The sequence below is a fragment of the Sphaerodactylus townsendi genome, linkage group LG08, assembly GCF_021028975.2.
Source record: "Sphaerodactylus townsendi isolate TG3544 linkage group LG08, MPM_Stown_v2.3, whole genome shotgun sequence".
In the NCBI taxonomy this organism is placed as follows: domain Eukaryota; kingdom Metazoa; phylum Chordata; class Lepidosauria; order Squamata; family Sphaerodactylidae; genus Sphaerodactylus; species Sphaerodactylus townsendi.
The window spans coordinates 71859360-71874070 of NC_059432.1; the positions used below are offsets into that span (position 1 = coordinate 71859360).

Consider the following 14711-nt stretch of genomic DNA (forward strand, 5'->3'; position numbering starts at 1 on the left):
TTATATTGTCTTGTTAGAACAGTGGAAGGCACTGTCTGAAACCTTTAAGATGTTAAGGCCAGCCTAAGCTTGCATACTAAGATATTTACCAGGTAAGATACTCTAATATGATCCCTTTTTATAATTTTGTACCATGGTGCAAACTGTGATTGTGAAATTGTTACGCTGGCAAACATAGAATCCACTCCCTCAACTCAGTATTATTTCCTATATTATGGAGCAAGTCATCTGGTGTAGCACTCAAAACTTGATCCTAAATAATCTGAATGGGTCTTGTCAATTCTCAAAAGGCAGTTAAAACACTGATGACTAAAGCAGTCCATCTTGGATGTTGTATTTTTTCTCAATATTTCAAAATGGCTAAATAAGCACAGGCTTTGAGCAAGGGCAAAACCAACCTCTGTCCTCAACAAACCTCTGGTGAACCCTTTGGAAGTGATGAAACTTGTCCTAGAAAAAAATTTCGAATTACTGCTAGACTATTAAGGACTTGTTCTTTCCAGCTCCATACCTGAATGCCATATAATAAAAGAGGGATGATCTAACTAGCAAAACGTTTTAAGATTGAATCTGTTAGAAACTCTTCTTTGGTATAATAGAACCTCAAGATACTTCCAGATGTCTTTAAAGCGACAGCTCTTGTCACTGCCAAGTGAGCATTCCAGTTCAAGGTCTCATTAAAGGTAATTCCCAGAAATTTAAATGTGCTACATTGTTCAAAGGGAATGTCCTGTATGCTCCCCGAAGACCATTACTTTTGTGTTTGCATAACTGATGGTTAGAGCCTCTTCTGAGCAATATTTACCTAAGGAACGTAGCCAGTATTTCTTTTAGATGAAGAGAGGCCCCCTAGATTTTTAGGCCCTAGGCTTTAACTTGCCGAGCCTATAGGTAAATCTGGGACTTTATATAGCAATCTTTTTAGGTCAGTTCTGGTAAGTGAGATTAGCCCCATGTCATCTGCATAAAGCAAGATGGATATTTTCTGCTGGGCAATAGAAGAGGACCTTATTACCGGGTAGTAAGAATAATTAAGAATTAATTTTACAGTTGAAATTACATTCGAGAGTAAGTAGTAAATTTTTAATTGTGTTTCATTTGGTGCAGATTAAATGAGCCCTTTTCTCCCCTTATAATGTGGTTTTTATGTACTTTTTGTGTAGCTATTTTGTTGGGGGAGTTGGGTGGGTTCTGTATGTCTTCAAAGTCTTTTAAAAATCCAGAAAAGGAAATTGCCTAAGAATCCTGTGGAAGCCCCTTTTAAGCTCCATGAATAAAGGAAGGCAGGGTGTACACAGTAAACGCATAAAATTCAAGATTTTGAGATCTAACAGGTCTGGGTTGGATCTAACAAGGCAGAAATTCTGCTACTGGAGGTCCCCCTCCCCCTCCCAGCATGATTTTGGGTAGCTGTAGGAAGGAGGATCAAGATAGTCACACTCCATGGACAAATGTCATTGTACTACAGAAATGCTGTGCTGGATCCAGCTCTGATTCGAACATCACATAATTTGCAATGGCATGAAAATTCTAGGTTATATGTAAAAAAATAGTTTTCTGTGAATGTACAAGGATAGCGGGAGTGGCATCACAGCAACAGGCTTTCTTGTCTTTGTGAGTGTAGAACTTGACTTGAAGGTCTGTCTACAAGGGTGTATCCAGGAGCAGAAAAGCTCAATAATAAGCTAGAGGATCAAAAATGTACCTGAGTTTCCAGCCAGTCCTGTTTAGTGTTTTGGTGTGACAGCCCTCCCCTACCATCCCCACCATATTTGTATCACATTGCCCTGTGATAATAAACCTAGCTGGAAACTTCAACCGAGATCCTGTTCTGACTTTGAAGATTACTGACTAATCAGGATCTGATTGCACACAAAACCAACATTTGCACATTTTGAATGGGAGAACTGTAAAGGTATCTACTCATAAGACCCTGACAATAAAGATTCGGGTATCTGGTTTACCACAGATTTTGCAACTTCCCATTGCTTGTTTTGTTCAACCCTTTTGGCTGAAATTTCCACTTTGTTCCCTCAGGATATGATGTTGTGGGCTTCTATAATAAAGATCAGCTGTCTTTCAAGCCCAACGATGTCCTTCAGAGTGGAAAGAGCATTTGTGAGGGATATGCTGGCCTCTTTGAGCAAATGTGCAGGTATATTATAGTTCAAAAATGTTTGCTACATATGTTTTGGTTTCACTGTCAGCTATATTAGTCTTACATCCATTTACATCAACCACCACTTGAAACATAATGTTGAAATTGTACTATTGAATAGCAGCAAGTACTAGAAAGGTCAAATTTTCTTCTTCCCCTCCCCCAATATAATTTACTTTGTGCCATCTGCTGAGGCTCACATTGCATTAACATAATGGCAGATGAGTGCATGGAGATAATTTAGTTAGGAGAAGCCGTACATTTTTTCCTTGAGTATCTGAAGGTTAAAAGAACAACAGGCCTGTAGGCGACAGAATACCATATGTAGCCCTTTGCATGTAATACATGGTAAACAGCACTGCACACTGAGCTTGAGCATGCTTTTTGCGCTCACCTTCCCACACCCAAAGCTAGAGCTTTCTGTCGCTTCAGTCAGGGGATGTATTGGCATGCAACAACCATTATTAACTTCTATCTGATAACAGGAAGAGACCCCACTGACTCCTTCAAAGCAGGACTTTTCTATTCATTTATTTTAAGAATTAGACCTGGCAGTGTTTGTACTTGGCCTCCTTGGAAACTTTTTTGCAGCCTTGATTTCCTGCACCATCCTTTCCATCAAATACAGCCCTTAGCTGAATCAATAATTAGATTTCCTTCCAAAACAGTCTTCATTCCTTGAAAATGTGCCTGTCCTTGATAACTGACATTTAAAAACTGTAGAAAGGGAAGCTTTTTTGTTGTTTTAATTACAGCTTGGAGTTCTTCCTGACCAACCCTCTGGGATACAGGAAAAGTAAATATAAACATGAAACATTAGAATTATCAGTGATGATTTCATAATTGATTTTGATTAACCAAGCCAGCAGTTCCTCACCTAACCCAGTTTGTGTGCTTGGCAAGCTGTAAAACAAAGTGGATGGTGATGATGACATCCATATCCAGATGTGAATGTCCTCCATCTGTAAATCAGCATTTGGGTGCACTTGGTGCCATCTGCACACCACTGAATTACTTTCAATGAGAAGTGCATTCAGATGCACATCTAAGTCTATATCCAAAATCTGCCATTGCTAGTCACATGTCAGGCTCTGTTTCCCCCCTCCCCCCACCATCCCTTCAGAGAAAGGACAATGGGAGGGCTCCATTAACTAATGCTATCATATTTTGATGACCAGTCAAATGTGGCTAACATGATCCTGGATTGGTTGGGATCACACTATGAAGATTGGTTGGGACCACACTATGAAGAAAAAACTTGGCCCAAAATGGTAAGAAAGCAATAGCATATCAGGGCTGTGAACAAATGCAATATACATGAAAGAGCACTGCAGCTGGTGTTTAAAAGGGTTTTGCAGCCTAGAACAAATACAGTCCAGTGCAAAAATTCCACCCATCACTATTTACATTTTCATGAGATCAAAGGGCAGGTAGATGTATTGATGTCACTTACCCCCCTTCCCCTAGAATGAGACAGACTAAATTCTCTTTCACACAGTTGTCCGAACTCAGCTTCTAAAAATAAAATTAAGCAAAGCACCACAATTTCCCTTGTTCATTTTTTTGGGGCCACAGCAAACACCAACAAATGCTGAATTAAAACAAATCTTTCTTCCCAACCCAAAGACTTAATGTATGGGATGAAGGGCAAGAAGAAATTTTGCTAAAGGTTCATGGTTTGTGGTTGCTGTGACATTTGTCAATCAAGGCTTTATGTGTAGGGTTAGTAGCATTAAGTCAGGACCATACCTTCTAAAGATGGTACTTAGGGCAAGTGTTGAGCTGCACCCACCCTCCACATGGAGTTGTGGGAGGAGGGGCACAGCTCAACACTTGCCCTAAGTACCATCTTTAGAAGATATTCTCCTGACCTGGAGGGCACCCAGTTCAAGGATGGGCTTGGCTGGGTCTAGCTTTAAATTGCAGGCTCTACCTCCAAAGTAATAGGTAATATGAAAGACCAATGGCAATCAGAGCAGGCATTACTAATCTTACCACATTCATGGTCTGACCCAGTTGGGCACTTTCATAGCTTTTCAAGAATTCTTTCCGACAGCAGCTGAAACACAAGAACTTGTGGACTGCAAAGAGGGAGCAAATCATAATAATGGCTTACAGTAGGTATTTTTCTCCATGATGGAGAACAATTTGATGGAGCAAAATGATCCCCTCTCAGCCATTCATTATTACCTTACATTCAGAATAATACTTCTAGCTTTTCAATCATCAGGTTTCTAATTCAGCATGTTTTAATGGCAAGCATTTTCAACACAGGACCAGGACCTCTCATAGCCAATGTTTTGGCACTCAACCATGTTTGTGTAGAGTCCAAGATTGCTAAAACAGCTGGGAGATGTCTCTGCACTGACAGCTGCTTAACTTGGCCAGTATTCTGTGGCTCTGAAGCCATGAGGAAAAGAAGGGCATCTGCAGAGCCTGATGAACTTTGAAGGAACTTTATGTGAGAAAAGCCCTCCTTGCAATATAATGGTTAACAGAAAAAACAACCTCAGAAGCAAATGGCTTCATCAATGTATCAGCAGTCTCTGTTGAGGATATAAATCATATTTGCTACAAGTGCATTAAAAAAATGCTTAGCTGCTAGTTTGGCATAATGAAATAGAATCTGCTGCAAATTTCAGAGCCTCACTGACTTGGGCAGCTGGTTGAGTTGGCAGACTACAGTTTACAACAGGAAAGTTAATTGACTAAGGGCAGCTCTAACTGAGCAAACAAAACACCTGCTTGGCAGGGGGAAACTGCAGTGTGTGGATAGGTTTATATTTCAGAGGTTTAAATCAGAAATCACTGTTGGCGCTGTTACTGGCCAAGCTATGGCTATTATGGGAAAGACCAACCAACCAACCGGCCATTTGTGCCATTCGTTAATTATATAGACTGTGACCACATTGCCAATCTTACACAGTATTGGAGGCAGCTATCTCATTTCTTCCCTTGCTGAGCAGAAATAACATTCATGCTCTTTTCCTAGACAATTAGTATTTTTGTTATCTTTTTCTGAACTACTTTTCTTCTCACCGAAGTGACCAAGCCCTATGGTGTTGAAGAGAAGGTCATGCAGTTTGTGTAACACCATTGTAACATTTTCTAGATTGGTTTCTATTCCCTTCTGAAATACAGGCTAACATCTTATTTGCTTTTAATTGTCCCCGTGCACTGAGCAGATGTCTTCACTGAGCTGTCTGCAATGATTCTATCAATGTCTGCAATCAATTCCAGTTTTTCTTTCAATCCAGGTTTCCACAAATTTAATTCCATTTACCACCACATTGCTCAAGCTACTGGCTTTGTTAAGTGTTGAAGGAGCTCTTTGCATCCCACTGCTAGCCACTCACTCCTAATTGATGAGTCGTTAACAATAAGAAGCAAGAACATGGTGAAGCCATGGCTATGCCGCATGCAGTACTTTAAAGCCTGCTTGTCTATGCTCACTGCACAGCTGGCCACTGCCTGCATCCACTCAGGGGTGCCATGCCATTGATCTGCCTGGGACTGCCTGTTAGGGGCTATGCAGGGCCACGTTTCTCATCTGGTCTAGCCTACATTAAGTCCTAAGTTTGGTTTGGGAGTGGAGGACATCAAATTTTGATCAACCAGTTGCTAATGTGCGGAAGTTGCACAAGAGCCCTCTTGAGCCCTCCAGGGGAGGGCGGTATATAAATTAAATATCAAATCAAATCAAGAAAGCAAGCCGAAGGAAGGAAGAGCTGCATCCTAGTTGCCGCCCATATAACGCAATGCAGACCATTTTCTCTTTCCTGCCTGAGCCTCCAAATGTCATAGGGTGCTTAAGGAAACAGAAACTTTTTTTTTCTTAGATGGATAACATTTTACTTCTCTAGGTATATCTCCAAAATGCAAAATATTTCATCATCTGTTGTGGCGAGAGAAAATGATTTACCGTATTTGTAATTAACCCTAAACGAGACATGATAGGAAGGACATTAAGCAAAATTTGACCTTTCTTCTTCTTCTTGTTGTTAGTAGTAGTAGTAATGGTGATAGTAGCAGCAGCATGAGTCACAGCTGCATCACAAATATAATCAGCAATGTTGAGAAATAGTCTCAAAACTATGGAAATATTTGACAAGCACATAAGACGGGAAGAGTTTGTGCATGACCCTGAGCAAAGGAAGGCCCTGCTGTGGAAATGGTTCAATTGCTTCCTAGGCCCCTTCTTTTCTTTCTCCCCCTCAGCATTGCAGGGGTGCAGTGCATGAACTTGTCTGGCCACTCCAAAGGCCATGGTTACAGAACTGGGCAGACCTTCACAGAAGAATATGACCATGCCTGGAATGCTGTTTATCTCGATGGACGGTGGCATTTGGTGGACAGTACCTGGGGGAGTGGCTCTATAGATGACTGCTTCAGCAAATTCACCTTCAGGTACATTTCTCTTCTTTCCATGACTGGAGTTGGGTCATACAGTGGCAGCAAGTCTCCTTATTCCATTCAACAGGCATCACAACTTGCAACATAGATTCAGCTGCTCCACATTTGTATGCATATTTTTAATTTCAGTTTCCTAGCTTGCAATATTGAAGCAACTGTTTCATATAAATGTATCTATTTTTCATTAATTGCAAACTGTTGAATTAAAAATGTAAACATAGTTATCCCTTCTACCCCATTTGTCATCCGTGGATTTACAAGAGTATAACTATTCTTAAGGACTGCACTGTTAGGATACAGTGAAGTCCTCACTACGTAGTCATTGGATTGAATCTAACCAACTTTTCCACTGGTTAAAAAAAGGAAAGCTTCCCTTTTGACCCCAACATTTTGTGCTGGAAATCATAGAATCCGCATGGATAACAGCCATGTGAGGCAGGTGAGATTGCACAAGATTGAATTTAAAAGTTGGCTGGATCCAACCCATCATTCCATTTACTTCACTATTCCATCCCGAAGATATAATCCCTTACCAGACAAGAATTAGATCAATACTTTTATTCTGTTGCCAAAAGACATGACAACCTTCCTCTTGCTCTTTTGGGAATGAAACAGTTAAAGACTTCAAAGTCATCTCTTCCCCTGGTCCAGCTGAAAATTAATTCAGAGAGTGTGCAGTTTACATTTGGAGCTTCCCAAATAAACCATAAGGAGAACAACCAGCAACAAGGAGCAGTGACTTTCCCACCTGAATCGCAGCCTTTTGAAACAGACATCACCATCCATGTGGAGGACAATCTGAACTTTTCTGTCCCCAGGGGAACCAGCTTTCCTCAAAGCCAGGGAAACCCCAGGCGGTGCACAAACGAGCCATGATGCTGCAGGGACACTTCCCAAGGCATCAAGTCTGGGTCTAATAACCTATGTGGAAACAGCCTCAGAGTAGCTGCATCCTGTCTTCTAGAATGCCATTGTTTTCCGATGTGAGTTCCAGTATTACACTAGGGAGAAGTTTCTATTAATGAAACTATATGAAAGAAGAATTTTAAACTTTCTCACACACAGTGCATGATACTATGCATAGCTTTCACTCATGTTTTAAAACCAATACGAAGCTTCAATCTTGGATCTCTCAGCATCCTGCCTGTTTTGACCCCAAGCCAAGTTGATCTCTAGCCCAAATTCTGCTTTTGTTGTGGATAATTCTGTTGAAATTTTTTATGGTCCAGTCCCTGTTGCATGTATTCAGAAGTAAATCCAATTAACTTTGGCTAACATTGCTTTGAGAAAAAATATGCATAGTTTTGCAGCCTTTGTTAATTTCGGTGAAAGTCTAAGTGCACAGAAAGATGGGCACGTTGCTAACACTGCATTTTCCTCTCTCTTCTTCTTCCAGATACAATGAATTTTATTTCCTTACCCACCCTGCCCTATTTATTAATAATCACTTCCCAGACAACAGCAACTGGCAACTACTCAAACCAACTGTGACACTGAAACAGTTTGAGAGCAACATGTTGTACAAAAGTGACTTTTACAAGATGGGATTGCTGGCAGCCCACCCAGAAGAACCAATTATTCAAACAGGTACAGTCATGCAGACTCTTGCCACAAGCTGACATTATTATAAGGAATAGTTCTAGCTTATAGCTGGGGGGTGGGGTGGGGGTGGGGGAGAGAGATAAGTAGCAAAGATTAGGATCTAGGCTGGTGCTTCATTTCTTTGAAAGATTAGCTCTGTGGGACTAAACCCTGAGGTTCTGGCATTCTGCAGCCGTTCTTGGCTATAATCGCCATCAACCTTAGGATCCCAATCTCTGCAAAATTCATAATGCTACCACAGATTAGATTGCACGGGTCCAGACCAAGTTAAGGAAAATGGGTGTCCGAAGTGTAGCATCTTTTTGGGGTGTATGTGTAAGTTCACCAAGTTTCAAAAGCATCAAGTGCTCAGCTGTTCCCTTTGGTGTCATTCCGAACTTAACTGCAGGCTGAAGAATCTCATTTTGGAATCTTGTCTTTTGAACTCTCTTGAGTTCCTCTGAACACTGACAGCTTCTAAGGAGTTGCAGTCAAAAGTGCAGGCAGCTTGAGCTATAACTGAACGCCACAGATGCTTTTTTCATCTTTTTTCCTCCAGAATGATGAGCATTTTGTATTGCATTTATAATAAAATAGAGAGAAAACAAGTACCCCAACCAAATCTCCCTCCCAATCAACCCTCTTGTTCTTTATTCTGAATTTGGATTTGACAGAAGCTTGACAAATTCTAACCAGCCAACCATAATATTCTCCCTTTTCACTGCCAACATGATTGACAATACTTGGGATATTCTATTCTCTGGGTCATTTTCTCCCAGGGCTTTTGATTGATTTGTGGTTTTTTTTAATAAATAGAAAGAAACATCCCAGCCAGCCTCTTTCCTAACCAGCTTTTTTATTTGCATGTCACAGTAAATGGGAAAGTAGCAATAACAGTGGAGAGCCGTTCCCCCATGCTGTTTATGTTCGAGTTGAAAGGGGCAAAGGAGTATAGCTTGATGACTCTGAAGAGGAGTGGTATGAATCTGGAGCTCTATCCGCAGAAGACAGGAAGCCATAAATTACAGATCTTTGCCAAGCCATCCAAAGGCTCAGAGGAGCTCTACAACTGTGTCCTAGAATACACCATAGAATGCAGCTCTGTAGACAGGAATGTTTGCTTTCCAAAGGCACTCCATCAACCTGTAGGACACAACTGGTCAAGCGAGAGGCAAGGGTTCCTCAAGCCTTCACAGAGAGGCCCAATAATCAATACCAATGATGGGCGCTGTGACCTCAGCTTCATCCTCAGTAAAGACTTGAGTGTTCTAGCCTCACTGCATTCTGACAGCAAAAGCTTAACCGAAGACATGAGTAGGCGCCATATCTTGCAGGTTTGCCAAGGAAACAAGGTCGACTTTAAGATTCATCTCCCTCATTCAGGAAATTTTGCTCTTAAAATTTTTGCAAAGAAGAAGTCAGATCCTGGCAATTATAACTACATCTTCAACTACCTCATCTCCTGCCCAAATGCCGATGTCAAGTGGCCAGTGTTTCCCCAGACATACAGCAAGTGGGCAGAAGGCTTTGAACTGGTGGAGCCACTAGCTGGACGTCTGACAGCCAATCGCAACATTGAGTTCAAACTCAAGCTTCATAGCATTGCCAAGGCATTTGTTCAATGTGAAAAAATGTGTCCCCTCTCTTTAAATAAGGAGGGCTACTGGGAGGGATCATGCAGCACTTCTGGATGCACAGAGGTGTTTGTGATGGTGCTGGAAAATGCCAACCACAAGTTCTACTCTCACATCTTGAAATATGAAGTGGAGTCCCAGTAAGAGGCCATTGTGATAAGCCCACAGAACAGCAACTTTGGACATACCAAGAACTTGTACTCTAATTCCAGAAATTGTGGGGTGTTGCTAGTGCCTGTGAAGCAGCAGCGATACAATATAAGTAGGTCACAAGAGAGTTTTGTTCTGTTGGTAAGTTTGTAAGAAATGTGAAAAACTCACAAACACTTACCCTTGAAAATTCAGAAAAGATTTTCCAGATAGATAATTTCATTATGATGTTCAATATTCTATGATAATACTGCATAACAGGGACATTTCTCCTCCACATCACCAAAAGATATGAATGCTGATTTAATGGGTCTGTTCAACAAATACTTTGTTGTGAACAAGACAGTTGAAATTACCACTTATTTTGGGTCAGGGGGAGAGAAGGAACATACAGGTTGTGGCATCAATGTGAGTAGCTATGGGATTCAAGCAAGACATGCCCTGTCTTGCTTGAATCCCATGACAGATGACTGTCATCTAAGTGGAAGTTTTCTTGTGCACTTCATTGTCTTACAAATATAAATGACACTGCGAAATAAACATGTTTTTACACCAGTTCTTAAATACAATTAAAAATACTAGTTTTTATCTCGATAGGTTGTGCTGCTTTTTTTATTAACCTAAGGAATGCTTTATGCATTAAAAAGTAATCATGGCTGCTTCTCCAAGACGACATTTCCCTCATTTCATTGCAATGACATTCACAACAGTGGAGAATCCACACAAGACTTCCCTCTGTATTTTCCTTGTAGCTGCCAGTCTCTTCCACCACAAGGGTTCCCAACTCTCGGTTAGGAAATCCTTTAAAAAAATGTAAAATATTTTTCACAGTGTATGGGTTAGGAAATTCTTGAAGATCTGGGAGTGGAACTTGAGGAGGGGCTGATTTTGGGGGAAGGGAGCCCAGCAGGGTTTGTGATGCCATTGAGTCTACCCTCTCAAGTTGGTTCGGACTGGTTCACTAGAACCCGTAGCTACTTTTTTTGTGTAGTTCGGCGAACCAATTGTTAAAATCCCACCACTGCCTGTTAGTAGACTCATCTACTTGCCTCCCTGACATCTCCAGTCCACTTCCTCTTTTTGCCCTCCCGGAGCGTGAGGAAAACGTGCTTGGCCGCCTCAGTGGTGGGTCTGTAGGAGGAGAAGGGGCGGGAAGCTCTTTTTGCTATTCTGCCACATTACAAAAGGAGGAGGTGTGTCAGCACTGGTAGAAGAAAGGCAGCTTCTCAGGTTTCCTTGCCCTGCCAGCCTCTCTCCCACCCGCAGCAAGCTTCCTGGCATGGATCAGAGAACCCCCTGCTTTTACCTCCTCCCTGACCCCACTCTCATTTGAAATCAAAATGAATGTGTTTTCCCCTTTGTATACATAGAGCTGCTTGTGATTTTTACACCTTACACATTTAACTGAATATTTTTTGTGCATGTGAAGTTCACTCTGATATTATCTTTTCCACTTGTACATCCCATTGAGCTAGCAAACAAGAGTCATTTTTTCTGGAGGTCCTGTGTCTTCTTCTCTTTCCTTAAGATATTACTTGTTTTCATGCAGATTCTTCTTAAGTTTTATTTTAAACACCTCTAAAATTATTTAAATTATTATTAAATTATTAAATTATTAATTAGATTATTACATTATTGGAATCCCACCACCGTAACCGTTTGTTAAATTATATGAATCCCACCACTGGAAGAGAGGAGTTTTGTGCAGTGCAACTTCCCGCATCTTCCAGTGTGGGGCATGTTCTCTGCCAAATCTGGTCAGAGCAATTTCTCATAAATAGCAGCTTTCAATCTGGGGGCTCCCTCCTGCCTCACATCATGGTTGAAGAGTGCATAAACTCTACAGGAAGAGACAACATGCCCCTCACCCAAGCAAACGAGTTCTAATATTTGTTCAACTGAGATATCTTCGAGCCATAGGAATGGCATTTTCTGAATTTTGTTCTAAAGGACACAGATGGAACAACTAGTGCAGCTATAACTACTACTCATCTATGAACTTGAAAACTGACAACTATCAACTATAATATTACTAACTAAAACTAGTGATTGAAAAAAACAGTAGAATGGTTGTTTTATTCCCTCACAGAAACGCGTTCCTCCACTGGGTTCATCCAATCCCCATGGTAGCGAAGAGAGAAGAACTGGAAGGAGAGTGTGTCCCATCCCTCCATCATATGACCTTGAGAGGGAAAAACCATTAGCCAAAGCACATGACGAGGGGAGAGGAGCATTCATTAGTTGGCTGTCACTCCAAAAAATCTAGTGAAAAGTCTGCATGTCTGGTCTGTGACTGCACAGTCCTATGTGGGACTGCACAGAGGACACAGTGATGGAGGAAATTCTCAGTCTGCAGGTTTCTGATCACAGTATAGCCTGTGGTGGCAGGGGAGGAAATAATACTGTTCTCCAGTCTTGCTCAGCTTCCAACCCAGCTCTGAACACCAGTCCTATAAGAAAAAATAGTAAAAAGCCCTCTGTTGGATGGGAGCCCAAAGACAGCTCTGAGGACAGAAGGGCCTTGAAACAACCCTGATGTTGGCAAGGAAATTAACAATCCCATCCATATAATGAAGAAATCTTCTTTGATTGTGATCTGTTAGGGAAGATCACAGTAAAGCAGGTTTGAGAAACAGTGGGGCAAAGTTGGGGATATCCAAGAAAGTAGACAATTGGAAGACAAACCTATGCAGATCCTCTACTTACCTGTTTTGTCACTGTGTCCAAAACAAAATATCCTTGGGTTGGATCCAAGAGTTTCTTGCTACTAACTGAGAAATCTTTTATTAAAAGAAGAGTCCTTCCCCTAAACAGGTTTCTCATTTAGTGGAAAGAGCCCCTGGATCTCAGGTTACTAAGATTTAGTAGTAGTAGTAGGAGGAGGAGGAGGAGGAGGAGAAGGAGAGGAAGAGGAAGAGGAGGAGTTTGGATTTTATCCCACCTTTCTCTCCTGTAAGGAGACTCAAGGTGGCTTACAAACTCCTTTCCCTTCCTCTCCCTACAACAGATGCCTTGTGAGGTAGGTGGGGCTGAGAGAGTTCTGAAGAACTGTGACTACCCCAAGGTCACCCAGCAGGAATGTAGGAGTGCAGAAACACATCTGGTTACTAAAGCAAAGCTTTAGGGTAAACAAGGACAACATTCAACATTAAAATGTAACTCAGTGTCCTATCTAGAGACAGACATTTGAATCTTTAAGTTAAAAATGAGTCTATTTCTTTAAAGAAACTCATGTACTGATTCAGAACATGCTTTTAAAAGAACTTCAATCTGATTAAACATGCATACCCTTGATGGTGTTGGAGGTCTTCCAGTGCTCCAGTATTAATTTTTGATAACACACTTAATTCCTTCATTGAATAGGATACATTTTTTGCATCACAACCCCCACCCCAAAAAGCCCCAAACCAGTAATGGATTTTCCTGAATGCTGTTAAAATAGTATGTTTTTTTCTGATTTCATGGGAATGCACATACTTTGTGAAAAGTCCTTTTCAAACTGACCATTTTTTCAGCTCTATTGCTAGGACGAAACAAGCAAGTGCCAGTTTAGAGTTTATTCCAAGGATCAAGAACCCATCGCTCAAACATGTAGCAAGTTGCTTGGCTATAGGAATAGCAACATATACTGTCTGTGTGTTTATATACTGCGGGGTGGAGATGGGATTGTCTTATTTATAAGACTAGCATGCCTCAATTCATACAAATCTCCCTCCCTCCTGTAAAATGCAACACTGGGTACGTAGAGCTGAAAGAAACTTGTGGAACGACTGCTGTGTTAATCTCCCTGGTCCTGCAGAGTGACTGAGCCACACAGATGCCACAGCTGAGTAGACAGAGCTGTAAAGCACAGCGGCATTCATTCAGCGAAGAACTATTTTTAAAGTGTAAGTAACAAAGAAGGAAAGTCTTTTAAACAAAATGTGGGCAGTGGGAATCACTTTTCTTCCACAGATAACATTTTTCAGAAGCTCGGGTAACAAAGCGATTGAGAACATGTGCTGAGTGCCTTTAAATTAACACTAATGGTGCCAACCGGTGCAGGTTCAGCCAAAAGTAAAACCATCTATTTTCAAGAGGATTCGTTTTGTATAGGATGGCAGCCTGAAAGTGGCGTGGCTTTCTTCATGCAAGGAAACTTAGGTTGCAAGGTAGGAGGAAGTTCCAGCCTTTTTTCGTAAGCACATACATTCAACAACTGAGCATTAATTTTGTTCCATAGTCCTCCTTCTTCAACTTTGTAGGCCAGGGAAAAGGCTGAAGGACAGTCTTTTCTCCCACAGTTCAGAGAAGCATCTCTTTTCATTCTGTAGCACCAAAATGTCATTGCAGACACTTACCTATCTGAATTCACCTCTCCAAGATTTCCCTTATTACTGAAAATGGCTGACTGCTCATGGGTTTCAAGGGAAGAATGAAATGACCTGAGTGTATTGGGCATGTGTTTATATATTTTTAAAGTGCTCAATTTATTCTTTTGTATGGTTTTAAAAATAGCATGCTAGTTCCTTGGAGCTTTGGTAGCCATTCAGTTTCTCTGAGCAGGTCTGATTGATCCCCTCAAAAAAGAAAACTGACAGGCCTAGATAACACAGTCGCATGGATCCACTGACCAATCAGAAAGGAAGAGGGAGACACAATGATGGCTCTTTGTCAGAAAGGGTTGCCAAGTCTTCCTACTGCTGTTCCTAGCATTGTACACATGACAGGACATCCAAGGAAAACCAGGAAATGATCTCACATCATTCTGTTGGGGGAGGGATTACAACAGGCAC

The 14711-nt window shown here is 41.3% G+C and overlaps 1 protein-coding gene across 1 annotated transcript in view; it reads left to right on the top strand.

The window, feature by feature from the left end:
* Nucleotides 1-10481, top strand: part of KY (kyphoscoliosis peptidase) — a 39403-nt gene extending 28922 nt beyond the window's left edge. The window contains exons 6-9 of the mRNA XM_048506907.1: nt 2038-2155; nt 6377-6565; nt 7968-8158; nt 9026-10481. Of these exons, the coding sequence (XP_048362864.1) occupies nt 2038-2155; nt 6377-6565; nt 7968-8158; nt 9026-9930 (1403 nt within the window). The 3' untranslated portion in view covers nt 9931-10481. The remainder of the gene's footprint in view (nt 1-2037; nt 2156-6376; nt 6566-7967; nt 8159-9025) is intronic.
* The last annotated feature ends 4230 nt before the right edge of the window (nt 10482-14711 follow it).